This window comes from Cetorhinus maximus, chromosome 1 (genome assembly GCF_964194155.1).
Source record: "Cetorhinus maximus chromosome 1, sCetMax3.hap1.1, whole genome shotgun sequence".
NCBI classification, from domain to species: domain Eukaryota; kingdom Metazoa; phylum Chordata; class Chondrichthyes; order Lamniformes; family Cetorhinidae; genus Cetorhinus; species Cetorhinus maximus.
The window spans coordinates 188,388,414-188,415,628 of NC_135879.1; the positions used below are offsets into that span (position 1 = coordinate 188,388,414).

Below are 27,215 nucleotides of genomic sequence, written 5' to 3' on the forward strand. Positions count from 1 at the left end.
GCAGCTGTCAGTTGCAACGTGGCTGGAGAGCATACTGCCAGTGTACTGCCTCTCGCTGTTCAGTGCTTTCCTCTCCTGCAAAGAGTGAAAAAGATGTCTATGAGTGCGAGTAATGGCATGTGTTGAACAGATGGATGAAAGGCATTTGCTGAGGTAGCTATGAGGGAGTGACATGACATTGCGTACAGAGAAGTGTCAGTGGCGGATGGTTAAATGGGGATGAGAGAAACTGCACAGACACAGAGGGATGGATGCACCTGCAAGGTAAGTTGGCATGAGGAGTGGTGACATAGGAAGACTTGGGAAGTTAGAACAAGGGGGTTTGGTGTGATACACACATCAGGGTGTAGTTGAATGTGTCACTGTACTCACCTTTCCTGTTCTGTTTAGGTCATTAAACTGCTTTCAGCATGGTGCCATACTCCTGCTGACATCATGGGAAACCTCCAGCCACACCTCCTTGATTTCATTGGCAGGCTTGGCTCTCCTGCTGTCGGGAATAGCAACTCCCTGTGGGCCCTTATAGCTCCTGGCATCACATCAGGGAGGAATCACTAAAACTTGGCTCAGCCTTTGAACGTGTGCACCCCATTTTAATCAACTCATTGTGTCCTCTGCTCCCAATTCAGGAATCCATCAAATTTCATGTTCCCTTTAAATACTGGAAACTACATGGCAATGCAGTGATTGGGTTAAAAACTCACAGACTGATATGCTGCACTTACTCCCGAGTTTCCCACGCACCTCCTGGAATCCCCCACAAACCCCCTCCCCCAAACTTGCGCCCACTGCTTCAACAGCTTAAAATCCAGCCAAACAAGTGGCCAAACCATTTCAAAATTGGCCGTGTGACTCAGTCTTCACGAGCCAAGTTACATTATTTGGAGGGAGGAAACATCCAGCCTAAAAACAATGTGACAATAGCCAACGATAGCACATGCAGCTTTCCCATAATATTGATTCCAACTTGTATATCAATCATTTTCTGTTATGATACAAAAAAAACTATGTATTTTGCACAGACCTCTGGTCATTTAAAACAATACCAGGCTGAATGTTATGAGAACTACCATCAAGTGTTATTCAAATTATATTATGCACTCTGTTCAAAGAACAAACTGTACACCAACAAAAAGGCACAAAGAATGTTAATACCCCAAATAATTTACATCTTAAATCAAGAACATGTACAATCACAGAGTGTTATATTTTTATTATTCACAAAGAGCTATAGGAACTAATTGTCCAGGGTGCTACGTTAACTGCTGCACTGCAGTCAGGCGCCCAGCAACAACGTGTCAGCCCACCAGCCACATGAAGAACTGTAAAAAGAAGCTTCAGCATTTTGAATCTAGAAGTTTAAAACCTTGAACTGATTATTTCAAACTTATGTGAACCAGAAGATTTAACACCGAGCTGTCAGACCAAGGAGACAAGTTGCTGGCTTGTACTGCGACTGAGAATCTGCTTGAAATATTCAAAGGGGAGTAGAGCATGGCTGCCATAGCAACCTATAGGAGGAAAGAGGGTTTTAGTGGTGGGGAGGGGCTGTTGTCTGCAAGAACTACTTTGATTGTCTTTGGAAATTAAAGAGGAATTTCCTGGAGTTTAGTTTCCTAAACTGATCTAGTTTTATTCTTTCCCATGAGATTGCATGACTGGTTGGTCAGTGTATTCGGGGTGCAAAGGGAAGAGGTAGAATGGAATGGGGTCATGCTGTGCAAAAGTTGCACCATGGGAGTATTGAACAGATCGAAACAAAATACTGCAGATGCTGGAAATCTGAAACAAAAACAGAAAATGCTGCAAAAACTCAGCAGGTCTAACAGCATCTGTGGAGAGAAAAACTGAGTTAACGTTTCGAGTTCTTCTATAGAAAAAGGAGAGATGATTGTATCAGGTATACACTATGTTTTGACAGGTAACACTGCACTATAAGTTACCTCTTCATTTTCAGCAGTTATGGCTGCAGGTTTGGCTTCTTGTGCCAGATGTCCATAGTCACTGGTAAGCTGATTGGCCAAAGTCCCCAGCTCATCTGGATTGGTGGTTGATTTAGTAACCTATGAATAGAATCTCAAATGAGAAACAGCAATTCAAGTTTAGACCGAGCATGAAGTCAAAACTAAATGAATTGCACCCACCATTTCTTGAACTGTTACAGCAATAGCTTTGGCAGTCTTCACCATGGTGGTCTGGTAGTCAACAAATGAACCCTCGGGTTCACCTGAAGCACTTTCATCAATCTATGTTTAAAGCAAAAATACATAAGATCCTGCAGACACCAATGAAAACAGAAAGCAGTTATGGATTGAGACCCTATAACCCTCAACACTATATTATTTTGAAACACTACACAATTACCAATATGCTTTTCCAAAAGTAAAACTGATAGCTGTGGTTAACAATTTATAGGCTTTAACAGTCTTCACAGATATTGAAGATCCAAACTACACTGTGTAAGAACCTGTTACCAGACACTGTGTTAACATCTCCAACATGATATGATCTCACCTTGTTTATGGCTTGGTTGATGGAGTCGACCATTCCACTCACAACACCTGCAGCACTAGCTGCATCACCGAGTGTTCCTGACAGGTCCTCCACTGCTTCCTTCATCATCTGGACAGACTCATCCAAGGCATCCTGTGTTTGAGCTGCTTGCTAGAAGAGGAAAAGAAACAAAAAGATGAAAGTCAAAAATTTGATGCTGCATCAGCATATAAAATACACAAACTAAACCCATTGTGGAAGTTACTATATGTTATGCTTTTAAAATACGCTCTCCAATTTCACTCCCAAATGGCCAAGCTCTGGGTTTCTCACCAGAGAAAATAGTTTCTCTCTATCCACTCCATAGAATTTCTTCATAATTTTAAGGATTTGATTAGATCATCCCTCAATCTACAAAACTCAAGACAAATCAAGCTTGTGCAACTTGGATTCATAATTTAACCCTTTAAAACGCTGGCATTATTCTGGTGAATGTGCGCTTTAGCTCTTCTAAGGCCAAGAGGTTCAGTGCTCAAAACTGAATGTAGTCCTCCAGATGGGAGGTGACAAAGGTTCAGTACAACCCACTTGAGATAAAGACCAACAATTCATTAGACTCTCTGATTACTTTCTGTACCTGTACACAAGAAAGCTTTTAACAATCTGTATGTGGATATATCACACATGAAGCTCGTTAGCATCCAATCAGTGCATTAAATTCTGAAAGGTCTATTTACTTAGAAGCAATTGGGGAAAAGCTAATTTTACTAAGCTGAGATGCGACTTGGCTGAAGTGGACTAGAGACAGCTCCTTGAAGGTAAATCAATGCCAAATCCGTGGGAGGCTTTCAAGGAAGAGATAGTGAGCAAATAGGTTCTCAAAGAAAAAGGGTGAGAGTAACAAATTCAGAGCCCTCTGCATGACATGGGGCTTAAAGAAATAAAAGGGAAGTGTATGACAGATACTGAAATCTCAACACTGCAGAAAACCTAGAGCAGTATAAGTAGTATAGGGGTGAAATTAGAAAGGAAATTAGGAAAATGAAGAGAGGGCATTAAAAATATTGACAAGTAAAATCAAGGAAAACCCAAGGATTTTTTTAATGTAAGTAACAAAAAGGGTAGCTAAAGTAAGTGTAAGGCCTATTAAAGAACACTAGGGCGTAAGGGTAACCTGCTCAGAAGACAGAGGACATTGGCATGATTCTTAATGAATATTTTGTGTCTGTTTTCATAAAATGGAAGGACAATACAGACATTACAGCCAGGGGGGAGGAGTGTGAATATTACAGGAAATTAACATAATGAGAGAGGAAGTACTAAGGGGTTTAACATCTTTGGAAATGGGTAAATCCCCACGTCCAGAAAAAAATATATCCTAGACTGTTAAGGGAAGAAAGAGAAGAAACAGTGGTGGCTCTCACCATCATTTTTCAATGCTCTCTGGTTACAGGCTATAGGACTGGAGAACAGCCAATATTATAATATTGTTTAAAAAGGGAGAAAGACTGAATAATTATAGACAGGCCAGTCAGCCTAACTTCGATGGTGGGAAAATAATTGGAAAAAATTCTGAGACACGTGATAAACATTCATTTCGAAAGACACAGATTAATTGAAGACAGTCGAGCACAGATTTATTAAGGGAAGGTTGTGTCTGACTAACGTTTGAATATTTTGAAGATATAAAAATGAGGGTTGAAGAGGGTAGCATTTTATGCAGTTGATATGGATTTAGAAAAGTTTTTGATAAGGGCCCACATGACAGCCTGGTCACAAAAGTAAAAGCCGATGGGGTCCAAGGCAAAGTGGCAAGCTGAATCCAAAATTGACAGAGGTAGGGGGTAAAAGTGGTCGATGGGTGTTATGGTAAGTGAAAGGTTGTTTTCAGTTGAGTTCAGCAGTGCTCAGTACTAGGTCCATTGTGTTTTGTGATATATGGCAATGATTCAGACTTGAATGCAAGGGTATGATTAAGAAGTCTTCAGATGATATAAAAATTGGCTGTAAAAAAACAGAAAATGCTGGAAAACTCAGCAGGTCTAGCAGTATCTGTGGAGAGAGAAACAGCATTAATGTTTCGAATCCGTATGACATCAGCTTCAAAAATTGGCTGTGGTTGATAATGAAGAAGAAAACTATAACAAGTCATGCACAACATTCATCCTTTGGCTGATGAGCGGCAAGTAACATTTGTGCCACACAAGTGCCAGGCAATGGCCATCTCCAACATGAGAGAATCTAACCATCGCCCCTTGACATTCAATTGCATTAACATTGCTGAATCCTCACCATCAACATCCTGGGAGTTACCATTGACCTGGAACTTAACTGGACTAGCCACATAAATTCTGTAGCTACAACAGCAGGTCAGAGGTTGAGAATTCTGTGACGAGTGATTCATCTCCCGAGGCCTCTAAACCTGTCCACCATCTACAAGGCACAATTTAGGAGTGTGATGGAGTACTCTATACTTGCTTGGATGAGTGCAGCTCCAACAGTAAGAAGCTCAACTTCACCCGGGAACAAATTAACCCATTTGACTGGCACTCCATCCACCACCTTAAACATTCACTCCCTCCACCACCAAAGCACTATGGCAGCAGCGCGCACCATATCAAGATGTACTGCAGCAACTCACTTAAGGCTCCTTCTTCAATACCTTCCAAACCCTCTACCACCTAGTCCTAGAAGGACAAGGGCAGCAGATGCATGGGAATACCACCACCTGCAATTTCCCCGCCAAGCCACTCACCATCCTGACTTGGAACTGTATTGCTGTTCCTACACTGTTACTGGGTCAAAATCCTGGAATTCCCTAACAGCATTGTGATGTAACTACACTAGATGGACTACAGCAGTTCAAGGCAATGGCTCATCAACACCTTCTCAAAGGCAATTAGGGATGTTAATAAATTTTGGCCTTGCCAGTGATGTTCACATCCCATAAAAGAATAAAGACTGAAGGTAGATATCAATGGATTAGTCAGGTGGGCGGAACAATGGCAAATGGAGTTCAATCCGTAGAACTGTGAGGTAATACATTTGGGAAAGGCTAACAAGGAAAGGGAATACATAATAAATAGGCAGTTATTGAGGTGTGTAGAGAAGCAGAGGGACCTTGAGAATGCATGTCCACCGATCCCTGAAGGTAGCTGGACAGGTAGTTAAGGTGATCAGGGAGGCATACCGGATACTTGCCTTCAGTCAAGGCAGAGAATATGGGATCTGGGAGGTTATCCTGGAAATGTATAAAACATTAGTTAGGCCGCAGCTGGAATAGTGCATGCAGTTCAGCTCCCTACACTATAGGAAAGATGTGATTGCACTAGAGAGGTAACCTAAGAGATTTACAAGGAGATTTAAAATGAGGAAAGACTGGATAGGATAGGGAAGTTTTCTTTTGGACAGAGGAGGCTGAGGGGAGACCTAATTGAAGCAAACAAAATTATGAGGGGTACAGTTAGGCTGGATAGGAAGGACCTATTCCCTTTGGTTGAGGGGTCCATAACCAGGGGGCATTGATTTAGGGTAAGAGTAGGTAGATTAGAGGGGAAATCATTTCACCCAGAGGGTGATAGGGATCTTGAACTCTGCCTGAAAGAGTGGTAGAGGAAGAAACCTTTGTAGCATTTAAGAAGTATCTGGATTTGCACTTGAAGTGCTGTAACCTACAAAGCTATGGACCAAGAGGTGGAAAGTGGGGTTAGGCTGTATGGCTGCTTGTTAAACAGCGTGGACACAATGTGCTGAATGGTGTCTTTCTGTGCTGTAAATTTCTGATTTTACAACATATTACATACTCAATAAGAACATGGACAATATGAATCACTGCTAAAGAATTCCCGGCTCGTTCTTTAGACTGTTAAGAACTGCATGTGCTTGAAACAATTATGCATTTGCAAACATAAACCAAATATGGCCACAAGCCTTAACAAATTCCCGAGCATATTTGTTTACCTTTGGATTGCCGCCTGCCTCTTTAGCTGTGTATAGCATCTGAAGTGCAGACTCTGCCAGTGTCTTGGTCTGATCCAACAAATTCATCTGCTGCTGGTGATTGACTGCCTTTGATGCTGCACCAATTGAGGCCATGGTGAGTGGCTCAAAGTAACTCACCATCTGAGATACCTGTAAGTTTGTGACAATACACCCAACCATGAATCTGAAGAAATCCTAATTCACTTCTCAATTTTCTCTATGGCATAAATACACAACTGCCTTAAGTAGAGCCCTACCATGAAGTGAACATCGGACATCATTTTAAACTGATGCCTGAAAAACTTTGGTTTCAAATACTAAACCACTGCATTATTTTTGAATATGGAATACTGGATTTAATCAAACAGAACTCATTCCACATTACCAGTATACATTTAAAGAACCTGAAGAAATGTAAACAGTACTGCAAGCATCGTATTTAACCCTTATTTGACAATAGTGATAGTGCTACAGAATATTGCTCAAGTTATTTATGGCTAATGAAGTCAAAGCCATACAGAAATATTACTGTGAGAATAATGTGTTTTACAGTGTGTTAGTTTTTAATTCACAATGACGTGAAGGCAATTGTAAAATGTTAAAGTATACTTGTATGTGTAGGGCTCTTAGTTTGGATTCTGGGAGTTCTCACACTTGAGTCAACCCCAAATGTTTCCATACCCTCCATATCCTGGTGGCAGACTCAGATCCATGAGCTGCCATGTTTAAAGAGTCACATTTAGCTATGTAAGCAGAAGCCGGCTCACAGACGTTAGTCTTCAGGAATGCAAGCTTTAAAAAAAATTACCAATACAAAAGTTAGCTGTGACTGAAGAATTTTACTTGCTCTCTTTACATTTCAGAATTCAATCTTCTTGATTTTACAGATTTTCCGTCCTCTTCCCCTTGAACTTGTCACAGGGAAGAACATGAGAGCAGTGCCAACTTTCTGAAATGCTTTCAAAGTGAAGGGTCTGGGCTCTACTATGCACCTTCCTAAAACCTCTGACTGAGATCAGAGACTCGCCGTATTAGCGACTGAGAAGCTGAGTTGCAATGCACTGAAATATAATGGGCTAAAACATCCTTTTCTATGATTCTGTGTACTGCAACTCAGTGCGTTATGTATTGTGCCCCCAGAGCTGAGGATGCCATGTTTTGTATGTAATAGTTATAACATTAATTTTGTACATCTTCACTTACAGTTTAAAAGAAATGCACATCAAAAGATGTTTTGTTGCAGAGGCGGTGCCAGGAACCTATTGCCTTTTTACCTTGTGTCCTAATTGTGAGGCCTCAGCCCGAGCTGCAGTTGCCACTGGGTCAATCAGATTGCTGATCTCTTGAACAGCTCCAGCCATTTGGTCATGTAATGCCTAATGGAAAATTGAAATAAAAAATAAAACAGTCAGAACAAGATGTCAGCTCTAGCTTGGCATTTTTATTGATCGTGTAGTTGTTCAAGAACTTGGGATCAACTAAATACTTTTGAAATGTAGTCACAATTGGTATAGCAGCCAATTTGCACATAGCAAGGTGATAATGATTGATTTTTTTTTGAAATAACGTTATTAAGAGATAAATATTGGCCAAGACACCAGGAAGAATTCCCCTGCTCTTCTTTGAAATAGTGGCATGGGATCTTTTACATCCATCTGAGAGGGTGGGCAGGGGTCCTTGGGTTTAACTTTTCAGACAAAAGATAGCACCTCTGACAATACAGGACACTCCCAATGCTGTACTTGAGTGCCAATCTGCATTTTGTACTCCAATGTCTGGTGTGGGACTTAAATCCACAACATACTGACACAGAAGAGAGTACTACCACTGATCCACGGCTGACAGCATTTACAGAATATGAACTGTCACTTGAGAAATTGTATGCCCATTTTACACTTTCATGATCCTCAAAGTCTCTTACCCTCCCCATCTTTAGACATGCACTACACCCTGGTTACCAGGTCAGGACAATCCTAAACCCCTGGCAATACCACACTACAACAAATTGTTAAGAGGTTTGTTAACATGATAGAGTGCGGCTCACCCAAGTCTCCCGCATTCTGGCAAGTGCCTTCTTTTGGACTGCAAACTTCTCAACTGTGTATGGGTCAATGAGACTGCACATTGCTACACCATGTCCTTGAATATTGGTACATGATGTTTCGCAGTAAGCAAAAAAAACTGTTTGGATACAGATTTATTTTAAAATAACAGTTGAGACACAGGCGCAACTGAACTACAGAAGATCACTGAATAAGGAAAGTATTTGCCGCTCGCCTCTTGGGAGATGTCTTCCCGTGGTGCCAACTGCTGACTAATTGCTGCCAAAGATGCCTGGTCAACATCCCTGTTACATCGATTGAGAACCTCAATGGCTTCATCACACTCTCTCTGTCCTGGAGCTTTATCTCTGAAGGCCAGAAATTAAACATGTAGTGTTAATATCCTGTGATGTGAATTACTACAAAAATAATTCTGTAGCTGTAAAGTAATAAATCAGGAATCTTTACATATCGTGTATCGCAACAATATGTTTTGCACTTGTTTTCTTGAGGAAAAAATTAACAAAAGAAGGAACATTCTTTTTGAATTGCTCACCCTGAAATATGTATTTTAAAGATTTTCAGTCCAAGATAACCCAAGAGCCTCGAGTGCTACGCTGCAGAGCGCACATCACACAAGGTCCGATGTGAAACACATGACCAAAATATGCAGAACATTTATGAAATACACTGTGCCCAAAACCACTGCAATTTTCACACACGCGAAATAAAGTTCCCGTTGACTATTCATAAATTTTTATTGTAACTTATTAAAGAAAGATTTTAACTCTCAAAGTGCCATTGCACAATGATAAGATCATTAGAGAAAGGAACAGGAGCAGGTCATTTGGCCCATCGAGTCTGCTCCGCCATTCAATAAGATCGTGACTGATCTGGTTGTGACCCCCCCCCATCCCCTGCCCCCCACCTTCCCGCGCCACCCACAGCCCTTGACTTGCCTGTAGATCAAAAAACTGTAACTCAGCCTAACTCAGTGGTGAAGGTTATGCTGGAAATTATAGCTAAACTTCTACCAAGAATGTATCGTATTCACCAAATATACAATCCTTGACAGTACGCCTTGGAGTTTTAATTGCAATGAGGGGTGGGGCTGGGAGAACTTATTGCAATTTACACAGGTCTTAATTAAATTAACCTCAATGCTTATATTTTGCTAAGGCAAGGCCTTCAGATGGAGTATTCCATTTCGTCAGGGAGATTGTTAAATGCTTTCATCTGCCTTGCATTAGTCGGTTTACCCTCGAATATGGAGCGTCAATGATAAACAGATGTTGTTGGCCCAACCCAGTCGCAAATCCTGAGCTGAACTAACTGCCAGCTCTGTGGCCCAGAAACTAAAAACATTCCTGAAAATGCTAAATCCTGGTGGGAATGAAAGAGGGAGATGGAAACTCCCAAGCTTTCCATAATATTTTTCTAAAAACTTAAACTGATTGGATGGTGAAACAGCAACTTGCATTTATATAGCACCCTTTACATTGTAAGCCACCAAAGGAGCTTCACAGGAGTGTTAGTAAAATAAATTTTACACTGAGCCACATAAGGAGATATTAGATCAGATAACCAAAAGCTTGGTCAAGGAGGTAGGCTTTAGGAAGCAGCTTAAAGGAGGTGAAAGAGGTAGAGAGGCCTAGAGATTTAAGGAGATCGATCTTTGGGCCCAGGAAGCTGAATGGTGGAGCTAAAAAAAGACTCGGGGATGTACAAGAGACCAGAATTAGTACTGATCAGAGATTTTGGCAGTTTATAGGGCTGGAGGAGATTATTAGGTAGAGGTGAGAGGCCACGGAGCGATTTGACAACAAGAATTAGAATTTTAAAACTGAGGCTCTACTGGTCTGGGAGCCAATATAGGTCAGCGAGCACAGGAGAGATGGGGGAACAGATCTTGGTGCAAGTTAGGACATGGGCAGCAGAGTTTATTTTTATGGAGTTTACGGAGGGTGGCAGCCATTTCTGTATATGCCACTGGATTATGCATAAAAGGTGAGTTTGTTTATCAGCTCCTGGAACTTAAGTGTAATCACAAAACATGGACTGAAACCGCAACACTGTCAGGTTTAAATTGCAGGTCTTTTCTGGGAATGAGATTCAATCAAAAGCAGCAAGACAAATCTGAAGACGACACATCAAAATAGGCCCTTAACTGCAAATGAGACAAGTCGGTAATTCATTAATATTCATCTAAATACATCACTATTTTCATATCCAAGCAACCAGGAGAATAACTTCCACCTTCTAACAGAATTTACTGACTGCTTATAAACAAATAGCAGCAATTACAAAAATAATGTGATAACCGCAGAGGAAGAGCAAGACTAAAGCTTAAACCAAAGCTTAAAGCAGAGAACAGGCCATAGCCTGCGGCTGTGTTTTTAGATATGTTTTTGATTTCAGGCGATGCCCCAAAAATGGAAAGGACAACTAAGAATCTTAAGCTTGGAATTTTTTTGAATGTTAGTGGCTCTATTTTTCATAGAAGTTTGATGACTGTGGAGTTACATTAAATGGCAACATGGAATAGCCTACTGTTCAAAAATGTAACTCATGGCAGTCCTGGTAATATTGGGAAAGATAGGGTTAATAAAATAGTTATTAAGAAAAACTAATACAAATTTAAGCTTCATATAAACAGACTGTCCACCTTCGATTTATATTTAAAACGTCTACCAAAACATAGAGGCTTATTATAGTCTTAAAACACTAAACAACTAAGATCTTTTAACAAGTGCTCATACAGCTCCTTTAAAGGAGGACATCTGACATGAGTAGATACTTAAATAGGAGTGGAGTGTCAACAGATGGAACAAACCAAAAGTGAAAAAAAAAGCACACCGGGAATGTATTACAGCATTATAAAACAATTTACACGAGCAAAGCTTAGAGCCATCCAAATCTCAGATCAACATTACAAAGACTTAACAGAGCTCCAGATAATTTAAATACAATTATTGCCAACATTAAACCGAAAGCAAATCAAACTGTGACACAAGCGAGCTTTACTTTTAAATGCAAGTTCTCTCAAAACAACTTTGTTAAATGGAAAGAAGTACCTGATTGAAGTAATGAGTTTCTTGATGGAATCAGAGACAGTTCGAGAGTGTCCAGCCAAAACAGACCATTTTGGTGGGTCTTTTGGGTTCACAGCAAGGGAGCGAGCAGTCTGAATGAGACCAGTTGAACTATCCAGCATTGTCTTTGCAGCCACAACAATGGGTTCCATGGCTTTAAGACCCTGCCGCAAAAAGTGCAAATATATGCATACATTGTGAAATAATTAATTGTACCACTCAAATATTATTTTACTGAAGTTTTGTTAAAAGAGCAGTCAATATCTCAGATATTTGTCGCCCTCATGTGGACAAGCACTGAAAATTATTCACCGACTCCAATAAAGAAAGATACGGCAGCATTATTGCATGACTGCACTGTTTAGCGTTTTGTATTCAGATGTGTGACCAACCAATGCAACCACCTTGTTTCTAAATAAACCATATAAGACAGTGAAGGGTAGTTTGCTTCAACCAACCCCATTCCCCGCAGCTCTTTTCTAAATTCACCAATTTTTGACTAATATTCAATTACATATGGATAATATTGCTTTCCTCGAGAGTGCATGTTTGCATAATTCAGTGCTGTCAAATCTTGGTGCTTTAAAAACAGTCACTGGAATCCAACAGTATCAATAAGTTGATAAGGATGTAAGAAATAGGAGCAGGAGACCATGTCGCCCATCGAACCTGTTCCACTATTCAATACGATCATGGCTGATCTTTGGCTTCAACTCCACTTTCCTGCTCTCCGTATCCCTCGATTCCTTGAGACCCCAAAAATCTGACTATCTAAGCCTCAAATAAATTCAACGATGGAGCATCCACAACCCTCAGATAAGAGAATTCCAAAGATTTATGACCCTGGAATGTTTACAAAGCCCAAAATAAAACGTATGCTGTCAGATGTGATTCCACAACTGGGCAGCACTTGCTGAACAATCCTGACTGTGCTAAAAGCTACACTAACAATCAATATAAGAGCTCGTAACGTGGCTCATTCTCACTTACTAGAAGCAACACATTCATACGCAGGGACCCATTCTCAGCAAACAAAAGGAATATGTTCAAGCCTAGTGTCTTTTTTGAATTACCCGAGAGCTTGGGGAGCCTATCGTTCCCTGGTGCTTCCTCTGCAGCAATGTCTCAAGCAGAGTCGACTTGCCAACCAATCAGCACCCTTTTCCTCTATATTATAAACTGTTGTGATCGTTTGAAATTTGGCACTCTTGTATTTGCCCTGATGAGTGCAAGACGAAAAGTTTTGGCAACACATCCCCCTTTTCAGCAATATTGAAGAAATTTCTCAACTTTGTTCTAAATGATCGGCTCCTTATCCTGAAACTGTGTCTCGGTGTTCTAGATTTTTCAGCCAGGGAAAACAACCTCTCAGGGTCTAAATCTGTCAGGCCCTTTTAGGACCTTAAAATTCAAAATGTTCTTTTCTCTAATGCTGTACTAAAATATCAAATCCAGGTGATTGGCACTCCTATTCTTCATTACAATCACCACAGCACTGAATTAGTTATCACTGTTCACAACTAGATTCTCATTCTATCTCAAACTATTGTTCTTCCGTCATCAGTAGCATTCTTGGCTAATGGTTAAAGAATCGATTGGAAGATTTATTATGCATTGTTAATTGCAGTCGAAGACACTTCATATGCATAATTGAATTCAGCAAACTGTTCACTGGCCATTTTGATTACACCATTAGGGTAATCACAGTTCCCTTTCTACATCATGCAGCTAGCCTGGTTTATACTGTACCTCAGGACTAATCTGAGCTGGAACGCTGACAAACTCTGGGTTGGACGCGAAAGCTGTCAGATTCTCTACTGCTTCTATTAGAGGAACTGTTGCAGCCCGGCAATTCTCACGGTTCTCGTCTGTGAATGCACCATCAAGAGCCTATATTAACAAAAATAAGGGTTTTTAGATTGTCCCGGGATATGCTTAAAATGTCACAACTGATTCTGTATTAAAAACAAGAGTTAGTACAGATTAGACTAAGCCACCAACAATAACAATCTCTAATGGATCAAACTCACTTAGTGCAAGGCTGAGGGCAGCCCAGGGTCCATCTAAAACTGCCATATTCTTACTTAGCAGCAACTTTATTTTCTAAGAAATAGAAGTGACTTTTATGTGGTCCATTTGTTGCTAGCTGACTCAACTCCACAGAAGTTGCTACCAAAGCCATATTCATCTTTCAACACAAACTTTCTGGGAGATACCTTGATTGTCTTCACAAGGTTCGCCGTACTATTCGCCACCTCCTTGGCTGATTGAACAAACTGTCTCTTAGCAACAGGGTTGGACGTCTTGGATGAAGCGACGCGGCAGGCGTTGCACAAGGCAGAGGTATGTTTTGCAACAATAGTGGCAGCAGACAAGACCTACATTGAAAAACAGGCATGAGCCAAACATTTCCCACAATCACCTACGGAGCTTCAAAAACAAATTTACTGTAAAGATAAATGTTTTGATACTACAACAGCAAGAACTGATCTTACCTGTGACTGAATACAGGCTGGGTCCACCAGGTTTTGACAAGCCATCTGGATTGCTTGATTAGCTCGTGCGAACTGAGCTGGGTCAACTAGTCCTTGCTGACCAGCATGACTGTTGGGATCTGAGATTCCTACAAGATAAGCAGCCTGGGGGGCGGCAGGGGGGGCAACATTTAAAAAGGTTATGAGGAAGTTTTTGAACATTTAAAAAAAAACAATTTTGTCCCTTTATAAGTTTCTTGCTACCTTCAACCTTCCAGTTATAAAAATGGAACAATCTGAGTTTCAGGCCCCCTTTTTCATACTGGCCAAGTGTGGAACTAAACATTCATCACATTTTCCTTCCTCAGACCCTTAATGCAAGTGTCACATGACAAAGAAGCACGCTAACACTCGTACTAAAAATCTGGTTAAGTGAAAGGCAGGGCACAGGACCTTTGGTTTAGGAGTCATTCAATTAAATTATCTGAAATACAAGTTTTCCATTTATTCTGCTCATAAATGCATTGACTTATATTGTAGCAACTGTGATTCATTACTCAGTACATATGGTAATGATCTTACGTCAAGTAAGCAAATGCATAGCTGATGTCCAGATGACAACAGCTATTATCCAAGGGGCCCAAAGCATCTTATAAAAAACAAAGAATTCAGCCACAAAGATTCAGAATATGATATGGAAGTGACTCAAAGGCTTTCCTACCTTAAAATTCAGATAGTTTCAAACTGAAATATTTGAACACTAAGAGTACTGCCTTTAGTACACCCGAAATGACAATCCTTTATGCAAAACTGCTTTTGCCAATAGATTTGTGATTGACGCTATTACTCGTCTTTCCACATGATCTGTATTTATTTGTATGAAGAAAACTTAAGATTGCTACACATTAGTACAAGAAAATTGCTGGACTTCATGGAAAAGGCAGGGGAGTGAGACTAACAGTTTCACTTGCAGCGATCTGGCACGGATGGGACAGGCAGAATGACCCCCTTCAGTGCTGTAACCATTCTATGATCCTAAAATAAGATAAAACTAGTATTCATTTGGAGATGCATGACTTAATTAAGGACAGTCAAAATTGATTTGTTGAAGGCAGACTGTTTGCGCTAAATTGAATCTTTTTTCCCCCCACTGGTTCATACTGACAATTTGGGTTTTGGTATAGGGAACACAATTCTCAAAATCTGCTGCCTGCACAAAAGTGGGTGGTTTCGTAAAGAATGGTAAAGAATTTAAGAGCATCAGGAAGACAGATTAGTGGAATAGGCAAAGATTGTGTACAGTGCAATTTAACTTAAATAATTGTGAGGTACTACATGCTGAAATAAAGAATGTCAGACTACACTTACAGGAAATCTACTGAAAGGTCTGGACAAACAAAGATCCACAGGTTCAAACAACTAATTCCATACGAGTGCAAGTATATGTGGATGAAGTCATAAAAAGAGCTTTGGGTTACAATGCACAGGAATAAAAATGTTAAATTTATAACACACATTAATTGAACCAATGTTGGAGTAGTGTGCGCAGTAGGCAGGATATTGAAGCTACGGAGAACATACAGCATGAATTCATCAGGATCATGCCAGGATAGAAAACTATGACGAGAGATTTGAGATAGTGGGGCTACTTCCCTAGAAGCAGAGAAACGAACATAAATGTTAAAAGATTTTAAAATTCAGAAGTATTTTAATTTATTTCCACTGGATGTGGAGTGAGAGATGAGGGGTTAACAATTTAAAATTATCACTAGGAGAGCGAGGAATTGAGGAGCAGAGTAAAGAACTACTGTTGATGTGTTCAAGCATGGAATGCTTTGCAACAGAGCAACTGAGAAAGAAACCACTGCATATTTTAATTTACAAGTGATAATTAAGAACATAAGAAATAGGAACAGGAGTAGTCCATTCGGCCCCTCGAGCCTGCTCCGCAATGCAATAAGATCATGGCTGATTATCTTGTGTTTCGATTTCCACATTCCCATCTAACCCCGACAACTTTTGATTCTCTTGCCTAACATGAATCTATCTACCTCTGCCTTAAAAATATTCAATGACCCCACCTCCAGCACCTTCTGAGGCAGAGAATTCCAAAGTTGCACAACCCTCTCAGAGAAAACATTTCTCCTCATCTCTGTTCTAAAAGGATGATCCCTAATTTTAAAACAGTGCCCTGTAGTTCTGGACTCACCCACAAGAGGAAACGTAGAAACATCCTCTCGATGTCCACCTTGTCAAGGCCGTTCAGGATCTTGTATACTTCAATCAAATCACCCCTCACTATTCTAAACTCCAGTGGAAACAAGCCCAGTCTGTCCAACCTTTCCTGATAAGACAACCCATTCATTCCAGGTATCAATCTAGTAAACCTCCTTTGAACTGCCTTCAATGCATTTACATCCTTCCTCAAATAAGGAGGCCAAAACCGTACACCGTATTTGAGGTATGGTCTCACCAATGGCCTGTATAACTGAAGCATAACATCCTTACATTTATGTTCAATCCCTCTCATAATAAAGGATAACATTCCATTAGCCTTCTTAATTACTAGCTGTACCTGCATGTTAACTTTTTGTGACTCATGTACTAGAACACCTAGATCCCTCTGCACCTCAGAATTATGCAGCCGTTCTCCATTTAATTAGTACTATGCTCTTTTGTTCTTCCTGCCAAAGTGAACAACTTCACATTTTCCCACATTAAACTCCATTTCCCAGATCTTTTCCCACTCACTCAACCTATCTATATCCATCTGCAACCTCATGTCCTCTTCACAACATACTTTCCTACCTATCTTTGTGTCAACTGCAAATTTAGCTACCATGTCTTCACTCCCCTCATCTAAGTCATTGATGTAAATAGTAAAAAGTTGAGGCCCCAGTACAGACCCCTGTGGGACGCCACTCGTCACATCCTGCCAATCAGAAAAAGACCCATTTATGCATACTCTCTGCTTCCTGCCAGCCAACCAAACTTCTATCCATGCTAATATGTTACCCACTACACCATGCACTTTTATTTTCCGTAATAATCTTTGATGTGGCACCTTATCAAATTCTGGAAATCCAAGTGCAGTACGCCAACAGGCTCCCCTTTATCCACTGCGCATGTTACTCCTTCAAAAAACTTCAATAAATTGGTTAAACATGATTTTCCTTTCATAAAACCATGCTGACTCTTCCCTATTGCCTTGAGCTCCTCCAAGTGCCCAGCTATGACTCCTTAATGATCGATTCTAATAACTTCCCCAAGACAGATGTCAAGCTGACTGGCCTATAGTTTCCTGTTTTTAGTCTCCCTCCCTTCTTGAATGGAGGAGTTATATTTGCTACTTCCCAATTTGATGGAACCTTTCCAGAATCTAGTGAATTTTGGAAAATTAACACCAGCACATCGACCTCATAAGCCACCTCTTTTAAGACCCTAGGATGTAGTCCATCAGGACCTGGAGACTTGCCAGCCCTCAGCTCCATCAATATGCTCAGTACCGTTTCCCTAGCGATTTCAATTTCACCAAGTTCCTTTCTCCCGTTGACCTCCTGATTTTCAGCTATTACTGGAATGTTTTTTGCATCCTCTATAGTGAAGACAGGTGCAAAATATTTGTTAATTTCTTCTGCCATTTCCTTATTATCTACTATTAACTCCCCACTGTCACTCTCTAGAGGACCAACACTCACTGTACTTACTCTTTCCCTTTTCAAATGTCTGTACTTGCTATCTGTTTTTACATTTCTACCTAGCTTCCTCACATACTCTAATTTCTTTCACCTGATTAACCTTTTAGTCCATTCTCTGCTGTTCTTTATATTCTGTCCAACCATCTGTCCTACCACTCATCTTTGCGGAGTTGTATGCTTTTTCCTTAAGTTTGATACTTTCCTTAACATCCTTAGATAACCATGGTATTGGGTCCTCCCCTTAGAATTTTTCTTTATAGTAGGAATGTACTTATTCTGAATACTCTGAAATAGCCCCTTAAATGCCTTAAATCCCCTTAAATTATTAGAAACAAATCATGCCAGACTTATGGGGAGAGTGCAGGAACAGCTGACGCAGTTGGGCATTGCTCTACCAAAGAGTTGGCACAGATATAATAATATGAATATCCATCTATGCTGTAACCTTTTATGATCCTAACATTTTAAGAATTCCATATAGATGCAAAGGGTGCATCCTTAGATAACCATGGTATTGGGTCCTCCCCTTAGAATTTTTCTTTATAGTAGGAATGTACTTATTCTGAATACTCTGAAATAGCCCCTTAAATGCCTTAAATCCCCTTAAATTATTAGAAACAAATCATGCCAGACTTATGGGGAGAGTGCAGGAACAGCTGACGCAGTTGGGCATTGCTCTACCAAAGAGTTGGCACAGATATAATAATTTAAGAATTCCATATAGATGCAAAGGGTGCATTTAAAAGACAGCAACCATACGGAGCACTGCCCTATTGGCACTGTTCAAGCTGCCTTTTATGAGCAACTCTTGCATAATTTAATGTGTACAGATTGGGAAAAGCCTACTTGGCTTCTCCTCACCAATCTACCTGTCGCAAATGCAACTGTCCATGACAATATTGGTAGGAGACACCTCTGCACAAGTCCTTGTGGAGACAAAGTCCTGTCTTCACACCAAGGATACCCTCCATATTGTGTGGCACCACCACCGTGCTGAATGAGATAGGTTTCAAACAAACCTAGCAATTCAAAACTGATGATCCATTAGGCGCTGTGAGCCATTAGCAGCAGCATTGTATTCAACCATAATCTGTAACTTCATGGCCTGGCATATCCACTACTCTACTGTCAAGCCAGGGGACCAAATCTGGTTCAATGAAGAATGCAGGAGGGCAAGCCAGAAGTAGCACCAGACATACCTAAAAATGAGGTGTCGATCTGGTGAAGCTACAACTCAGAACTACTTGCACGCCAAACAATGGAAGCAACCAGTGATAGACAGAGCAAAGTGATCCCACAACTAACTGATCAGGTCAAAACTCTGCAGTCCTTCCACATCCAGTCATGAATGGCAGTGGACAATTAAACAACTAACTAGAGGAGGCGCCTCCACAAATATCCCAATCCTCAATGACTGTGGAACCCAGCAAGTCAAGGCTGAAGCATTCGCAACAATCTTCAGCCGGAAGTGCCAAATGGAAGATTCATCTCGGCCTCCTCCGGATGTCCCCAGCATCACAGATGCCAGTTTTCAGCCAATTCCATTCACTCCACGATATCAAGAAATGGCTGAAGGCACTGGACACTGCAAAGGCTATGGGCCCTGACAACATTTCAGCAAATATTTCTGAAGACATGTGCTCCAGAATTAGACCCACCCCTAGCCAAGCTGTTCCAGTACAGCTACAACACTGGCATCTACCAGGCAATGTGGAAAATTGCCCAGGTATTTCCTGTCCACAATAAGCAGGACAAATCCAACCCGGCCAATAACCGCCCCATCAGTCTACTCTCAATCATCAGCAGAGTGATAGAAGGGGTCATCAACAGTGCTATCAAATGACAGCTACTCAGCAATAACCTGCTCATTGATGTTCAGTTTGGGTTCTGTCCGGGACACCTAGCTCTTGACCTCATTACAGTCTTAGTCCAACATGGACAAAAGACCTGAACTCAATAGGTGAGGTGAGAGTGACTGCCCTTCACATCAAGGCTGCATTTTACCGAGGGTGGTTTCAAAGAGCCCTAGCAAAACTGCAGTCAATGGGAATCAGGGGGAAAACACTCCGCTGTTTGGAGTCATACCTAGCGCAAAAGATGATCATTGTGGTTGTTGCAGGTCAATCATCTCAGCTGCAGGACATCACTTGCAGGAGTTTCTCAGGGTAGTGTCCTCGGCCCAACCATCTTCAGCTGCTTCATCAATGACCTTCCTTCCTTCATAAGGTCAGAAGTGGGGATGTTCGCTGACGATTACACAATGTTCAACACCATTTGCAACTCCTCAGATATGGAAGCAGTCCATGTCTAAATGCAGCAAGACCTGGACAATATTCAGGCTTGGGCTCATAAGTGGCAAGTAACATTCACACCACAAGTGCCAGGCAATGGCCATCTCCAACAAGAGAGAATCCAACCATTTCCCTTGACATTCAATTCATCCAGCATTACCATTGCTGAATCCCCCGCTATCAACATTCTGCAGGGGGGTACTATTGACCAGAAACTGAACTGGACTAGCCATATAAATACTGTGGCTACAAGAGCAGGTTAGAGGCTGGGAATTCTGCAGCGAGTAACTCACCTCCTGACTCCCAAAGGCTGCTCACCATTTACAAGGTACAAGTCAGGAGTGTAATGGAGTACTCTCCACTTGCCTGGATGAGAGCAGCTCCAAAAACACTCAAGAAGCGCAACACCAACCAGGATAAAGCAGCCCACTTGATTGGCACCCCTTCAATCACCACCTTCAACATTCACTCCCTCCACCACCCACGCACAGTGGCAGCAGTGTGCAGCATCTACAAGATGCACTGCAGCAACTCACCAAGGCTCCTTCAACAGTATCTTACAAACCACCGATGTCTACCATCTAGAAGGACAAGAGCAGCAGATGCATGGGAACATCACTACCTGGAAGTTCCCCTCCAAGGCGGACACCATCCTGACTTGGAAATATATCGCCGTTCCTTCACTGTCACTGGGTCAAAATTCTGAAACTCCCTCCCCAACAGCACTGTGGACGTACCTACACCACAAGGACTGCAGTGGTTCAGGAAGGCAGCTTGCCACTTCTCAAGGGCAATTATGGACAGGCAACAAATGCTGGCCTAGCCAGCAATGCCCACATCCCGCGAAAGGATAAATAAAAATGTTTACCTGAGCAGCTGCTTCTGTGAGTCCACACAAAGCCTTGGAACCAGAGCTTACTGAATCACCAAAGGCTGGTAGGTCACTGTTCTTAGCATTGTGAGAGATTCCGGTCATTGCCTCTCCAAGAACCTAAAGAAAATCAAAGAGAAAGACTTACATTTATATCATGCTTTTCACAATCATCAGATGTCTCAAAGCACTTTACTGCCAATGAAGTACTTGTTGAAGTGCAGTTACTGTTGTAGTATAGGAAAAGCAGCAGCTAATTTGGACCCAGCAAAGTCCACAAACAGCAACGTGATAATGGCCAGAAAATTTGTTTTTTGTTGTTGATGGAGGGATAAATATCAGCAAGAATACCACGAATAACTCCCCTGCTCTTCTTCAAATTAGTGTAATGGGATTTTTTACATTCACCTAAGCAGACCGTTGGGGCCTCAGTTTAAAGTCTCATCTGAAAGACAGTGCAGTGCTCCCTCAGTATGTACCGGAGTGTCAGCCTTGATTTTTGTGCTCAAGCCCACGGAATCTTGTGATTCAGTGGAGTGTGCGTTATCAACAGAGCCATGGCTGAAACATAATGGACAATGTGATAAAATGTCTGAATTTCATAAGTCAGATTAAAGAGAAAAGCATCTGACAGAAAATTATTCTTTTGCTCTCAATATGAAAATAGACAGAAGTACAACTCTTAACATTTGATTGTGTACCATTTATTAATTTTAAGAGAAATTGTTCTAAAATTAATCTTTTTAAAATTCCTTCAGGCAACAATTGCAAAAACAAGGAAGCTCTACCTCAACGACACAAGGTGCTAGGCAGATCTTACTTGTAGCGGCCTTTGGTTTTGGGTACTGCATCTTTGGGAAGCTATTCTGAATTTACAGGGAACATAATTCACAAGGTACCTGTAATGAAGAAACTTAGTTATGCTGAGAGGCTGGGTAAATTTGGGAAGTATTCCTTGGGATGAGATGAAACCAAGACTCTACTTACTTGTTTAGGCAGACATAAAAGATCCCATGGTACAGACTGAAAAGGTGCCAAGAATTATTGGCATGTTCTGGCCAATACCACTATCATAACAAAATATTCTGTAATTTATTTAGGCCTTAAGAAGTAGGAGCAGTAGTAGGCCATTCGGCCCATCGAGGCTGCTCCGTCATTCAATGAGATCATGGCTGATCTGATAATCCTTAACTCCACTTTTCTGCCTTTTCCCCATAACCCTCGATTCCCTTAATGATTACAAATTTGTCTATCTCAGCCTTGAATATGCTTAATCACCCAACCTCTACAGCCTTCTGCAGTACAGCCTCCTAACTCTGAGATTATGCCCTCTGGTCCTAGACTCTCCCGCAAGGGGAAACAACCTCTTAGGGGGCTTGACAGGGTAGATGCTAAGAATCTTATATGTTTCAATAAGGTTGCCTCTCATTCTTCTAAACTCCAATGAGTACAGGCCCAACATATTCAATCTCTCCTCATAAGAAAATCCCTCCATACCCGGGATCAACCTAGTGAACCTCCTCTGGACTGCTTTCACTGCCAGTATATCTTTCCTTGGATAAGGGGGCCAAAATTGTTCACAGTATTCCAGGTGTGGTCTAACTCGTGCCTTGTATAGTTTTAGCAAGAATTTCCTATTTTTATACTCCATTCCCTTTGAAATAAAGGCCAACATGCCATTTGCCTTACCTATTACCTGCTGAACTTGTATGCTAGCTTTTTGGGATTCATGCATGAGGACCCCCAAATCCCTCTGTGCTGCAGTTTTCTTCAGTCTTTCTCCATATAAATAATATTCAGCTCTTCTATTCTTCCTTCCAAAGTGCATACCCTTACACATTCCCACATTATATTCCATCTGCCACATTTTTGCCCACTCACTTAACCTGTCTATATCCCTCTGTAGACTCTGTGTCATCCTCACCACTTGCCTTCCCACCTATTTTTGTGTCATCTGCAAACTTAGCGATAGTACATTCACTTCCCTCATCCAAGTCATTAATATATATTGTAAATAATTGTGGCCCCAGCAATGATCCCTGTGGCACTCCACTAGTTACAGTTTGCCACCCTGGAAATGCACCCAGTCCCCCCACCACCCCCCCCACCCCCCCGCCACCCCCTGGCCCCCCCGTATCCCAACTTAGTTAGCCAGTCCTCTATCCATGATAATATACTATCCCGAACACCATGGCCTCTTATCTAATTAAGTAGCCTCATGTGTGGTACCTTATCAAATGCCTTTTGGAAATCCAAATATATTACATCTACTGGCTCCCCTTTATCTTTCCTGCTTGTTACCTCCTCAAAGAATTCTAATAAATTTGTCAGGCATGATTTCTCCTTCATGAAGCCATGCTGACTCTGCTTGATTAGATTATGCATTTCTAAATGCTCTGCTATTACATCTTTATAATAGACTCCAACATTTTCCCAATGACAGACGTTAAACTAACCAGTCTATAACTATAGACTGTTATTTGTCTCCCTCCCTTTTTGAATAAGGGTGTTACATTGGCAGTTTTCCAATCCTCTGGAGCTTTTCTAAAATCTATGGACTCTTGGAAGATTACTACCAGTATCCACTATCTCTGCAGCTATTTCCTTTAATAATCTAGGATGCAACCTATCAGATCCAGGTGACTTATCAGCCTTTAGCCCCATTAAGTTTTCCTAGTATTTTTTCTCTAGTCATAATTATTGTATTTATTTCCTCCCCCCCTTTTGCCCCATGATTATTTTGTACTTTTGGAATGCTATTAGTGTCTTCAACCATGAAGACTGATGCAAAGTATTTATTTAACTCCTCTGCCATTTCCTGGTTCTCCATTATTATTTCCCCAGCCTCATTCTCTCAGGGGCCTATATTGACTTTGGCCTCTCTCTCCCTTTTCATATATTTAAAGAAGCTCTTACTGTCCGTTTTTATTTTACTTGCTAGTTTACCCTCAAAGTTTATTATCTCCCTCTTTATTATTTTTTGATCATTTCCGTTGGTTTTTAAAACTTTCCCAATCCTCTGGCTTACCACTAATTTTTGCCACATTGTATGTTTTTTCTTTCACTTTGACACTATCCTTAACTTCTTTGGTTAACATAGTTGGTTTATCCCCTTCCTAGAATCCTTCTTCCTCATTGGGATATACCTTTGTTATGAGTCATAAACTATTTTCTTAAACGTCTACCGTCTTTTGTGCTAAACTCCTTTCCCAGTCCACTCCAGCCAACTCTGCCCTCATTCCTTTGTAATCACCCTGATTTAAGTTTAGCACAGATGTTTCCGAACTAAGTTTCTCACTCTCGTGCGAGCTTGCTGTGCACCAATTGGCTGTCATTTAGCAGTGACTACATCTCCAAAAGGTTGTTGGTTTGAAGCCCTTTGGCTTATCCTGAGGATGTGAAAGGTATTTTATAAAAGGAAAGAGGATTCTTCTAGAACGAGGTGGTTTCAATGAGACTTTTGAAACAAAGAAGGAAATTGACAAGGAAAGCATGAGGATTCAGAATAGAAGGTTTTAACCTCCAAGTTAGAATAAGCCTGTTAAGTGAATTCAGGAAAAGTCTCTTACTGCAGAATGTTGCAAAAATGTGAAACGTGCTGCCCCACAGGTCACAGATGCAGAATCATGTTTTTAAAAGACTGATGATTATTTAAGGCTCAAGGAATGTGAAGAGGCAGAGTAAACTGGGATTGAAGGGAAAGCTGCCATAGTTTACAAAATGGCACAGTGGGCTCAAAAATAACCTACCTGCTCCCATGCAATTCTCCATCTACTTATTCCAAAATGTCTAATCTTGATTTACTTAACATAAATCTAATAAACAGACTAAAGAACATGCGGACTCTAATAGTTAAAGTGCTCTACAAAAATATGATGCGTGAATATCTTTAAAAAATTGGGCAAAATGTACTTAATTAACCTTATAATAGAGAAGCTGAATTATGAAGCAAGAGATAAGAGAAGCAAGTAAAATGTGCCATTAACCTAAAGAATATAAACTTCCATATTTTCTTAGTAATACATCCTTAAGCATGCATTCCTGACTTAAACAGAATCAAGAATGTCCATCAAACAAAACTGCTCAGTAATTAATGGCTGCTCTTCACAGAACAATTCACTTTTGTAAAATATCCACATTGATACCTTGGAATTTTCCATCACGCTGTCAATGCAATCGAAGTAAGACAAGTCATTGACGGCCTCAGTGGGATTGTCAAGCATTCCTTGGACAGTCTGTAAGAAAACCACATTTCAGGTTTATATGATATTCCAAGAGAAGTGTACCCCAGCAAATACATCATAGTTTAGCTAACTGCAACACATGGCACAAATTTGTTCAGTACTGTAGTGCAGCTGCTGTGCATTACTCATGTTAATCATTTTTGCAGTTCTCTTTATGCAAATCAACAGTGAAAAGATTGGTGTGATTAAATTTGGTTATCCCTTAGATCTTATTGAAATTTCTAAAATATACAAATGCCCTTTAAATGTGACACAATAATTGGAGCAGTGGACAGAAGGAGGAGGGAAATGAGACCACTGAAGGATTGTAATTGGCAATACAAGCATACTGTTTTAGTTCTCACTGCTTTGAGAACATAAGCAAGTGACAGCATAAAGTAAATTTAGTTCAAATAAATCAGAAGTGCATTACATGTGACTGAACTGTAAACTGGTTTTATGCTGAGACTGCCAAATTATTATTCCCTTATTCAAAAAGGGAGGGAGACAAAAACAGGTAACTATAGGCCAGTTAGCTTAACATCTGTCATTGGGAAAATGCTGGAGTCTATTATAAAGGGTGTAATAGCAGAGCATTTAGAAATGCATAATATAATCAAGCAGAGTCAGCATGGCTTCATGAAGGGGAAATCGTGCCTGACAAATTTATTAGAACCCTTTGAGGAGGTAACAAGCAGGATAGATAAAGGGGAACCAGTAGATGTAATATATTTGGATTTCCAGAAGGTGTTCTATAAGGTACCACACATAAGGCTACTTAATAAAATAAAAGCCCATGATGTTGGGGGTAGTATGGATAGAGTACTGGCTAACTAATAGAAGACAGAGAGTTGGGATAATGGGTGCATTTTCAGGATGGCAACCTGGAACTAGTGGAGTGCCACATGGATCAGTGCTGAGGCACATTTATTTACAATATATATTAATGACTTGGATGAGGGAAATGAATGTACTATCGCCAAGTTTGCGGATGACACAAAAATAGGTGGGAAGGCAAGTGGTGAGGATGACACAGAGTCTACAGAGGGATATAGACAGGTTAAATGGGTAGGCAAAAATGTGGCAGATGGAACATAATGTGGGAAAGTGTGAGGCTATGTACTTCGGCAGGGAGAATAGAGGAGCTGAATATTATTTAAATGGAGAAAGACCAAAGAAAGCTGCAGCACAGAGGGATTTGGGGGTCTTCATGCATGAATCCCAAAAAACTAGCATACAGATTCAACAGGTAATAGGGAAGACAAATGGAGTGTTGGCCTTTATTTCAAAGGGGATAGAGTATAAAAATAGGGAAGTCTTGCTAAAACTTTACAAGGCACTAGTTAGGCCACACCTAGAATACTGTGAACAGTTTGGTCCAATTATCTAAGGAAAGATATACTGGCATTGGAGGCAGTCCAGAGAAGGTTCACTAGGTTGATCCCGGGTATGGAGGGATTTTCTTATGAGGTGAGGTTGAGTATGTTGGACCTGTACTCATTGAAGTTTAAAAGAATGAGAGGTGACCTTATTGAAACATATAAGATTCTTAGGGGGCTTGACAGGGTAGATGCTAAGAGGTTGTTTCCCCTTGTGGGAGAGTCTAGGACCAGAGGATATAATCTCAGAGTAAGGGGCACCCACTTAAAACAGAGATGAGGAGGAATTTCTTCTCTCAGAGGGTAGTTAATCTGTGGAATTCTTTACCTGCAGAGGGTTTTAGAGGCTGGGTGATTAAGTATATTCAATGCTGAGACAGATGGATTTTTAATCATTAAGGAATCAAAGGTTAAGTGGAAAAGGCAGGAAAGTGGAGTTGAGGATTATCAGATCAGCCATGATCTATCTCATTGAATGGCGGAGTTGACTCGATGGGCCGAATGGCCTACTTCTGCTCCTACGTCTTATGGTCTTAAGTTCATACTGAGGTCCACAATGCACACATTTCATGCAGTTGGCTGAAACCCAGAAGCTAAAACCTAAAATTCTACATGCAGCAGCTGTGAAGAGTCATTTTATTTTTAAACCTGTTTTTTCTTCAGGTTACAAC

At 40.8% G+C, this 27,215-nt stretch overlaps 1 protein-coding gene across 4 annotated transcripts in view; it reads right to left on the reverse strand.

Moving 5' to 3' along the window:
- The window catches only part of LOC144685960 (talin-1), a 255,104-nt gene that overhangs the window by 31,092 nt on the left and 196,797 nt on the right, over nucleotides 1-27,215 (reverse strand). For all 4 annotated transcript variants that reach the window (XM_078551056.1, XM_078551029.1, XM_078551047.1 and 1 more), the window contains 12 exons: nucleotides 25,088-25,177; nucleotides 20,940-21,062; nucleotides 14,104-14,247; nucleotides 13,825-13,986; nucleotides 13,358-13,498; nucleotides 11,591-11,772; nucleotides 8,752-8,884; nucleotides 7,749-7,850; nucleotides 6,454-6,624; nucleotides 2,515-2,664; nucleotides 2,145-2,246; nucleotides 1,944-2,063 (listed from right to left, as the gene is read on the reverse strand). In XM_078551056.1, coding sequence (XP_078407182.1) covers nucleotides 1,944-2,063; nucleotides 2,145-2,246; nucleotides 2,515-2,664; nucleotides 6,454-6,624; nucleotides 7,749-7,850; nucleotides 8,752-8,884; nucleotides 11,591-11,772; nucleotides 13,358-13,498; nucleotides 13,825-13,986; nucleotides 14,104-14,247; nucleotides 20,940-21,062; nucleotides 25,088-25,177 — 1,620 coding nt within the window. The remainder of the gene's footprint in view (nucleotides 1-1,943; nucleotides 2,064-2,144; nucleotides 2,247-2,514; nucleotides 2,665-6,453; nucleotides 6,625-7,748; nucleotides 7,851-8,751; nucleotides 8,885-11,590; nucleotides 11,773-13,357; nucleotides 13,499-13,824; nucleotides 13,987-14,103; nucleotides 14,248-20,939; nucleotides 21,063-25,087; nucleotides 25,178-27,215) is intronic.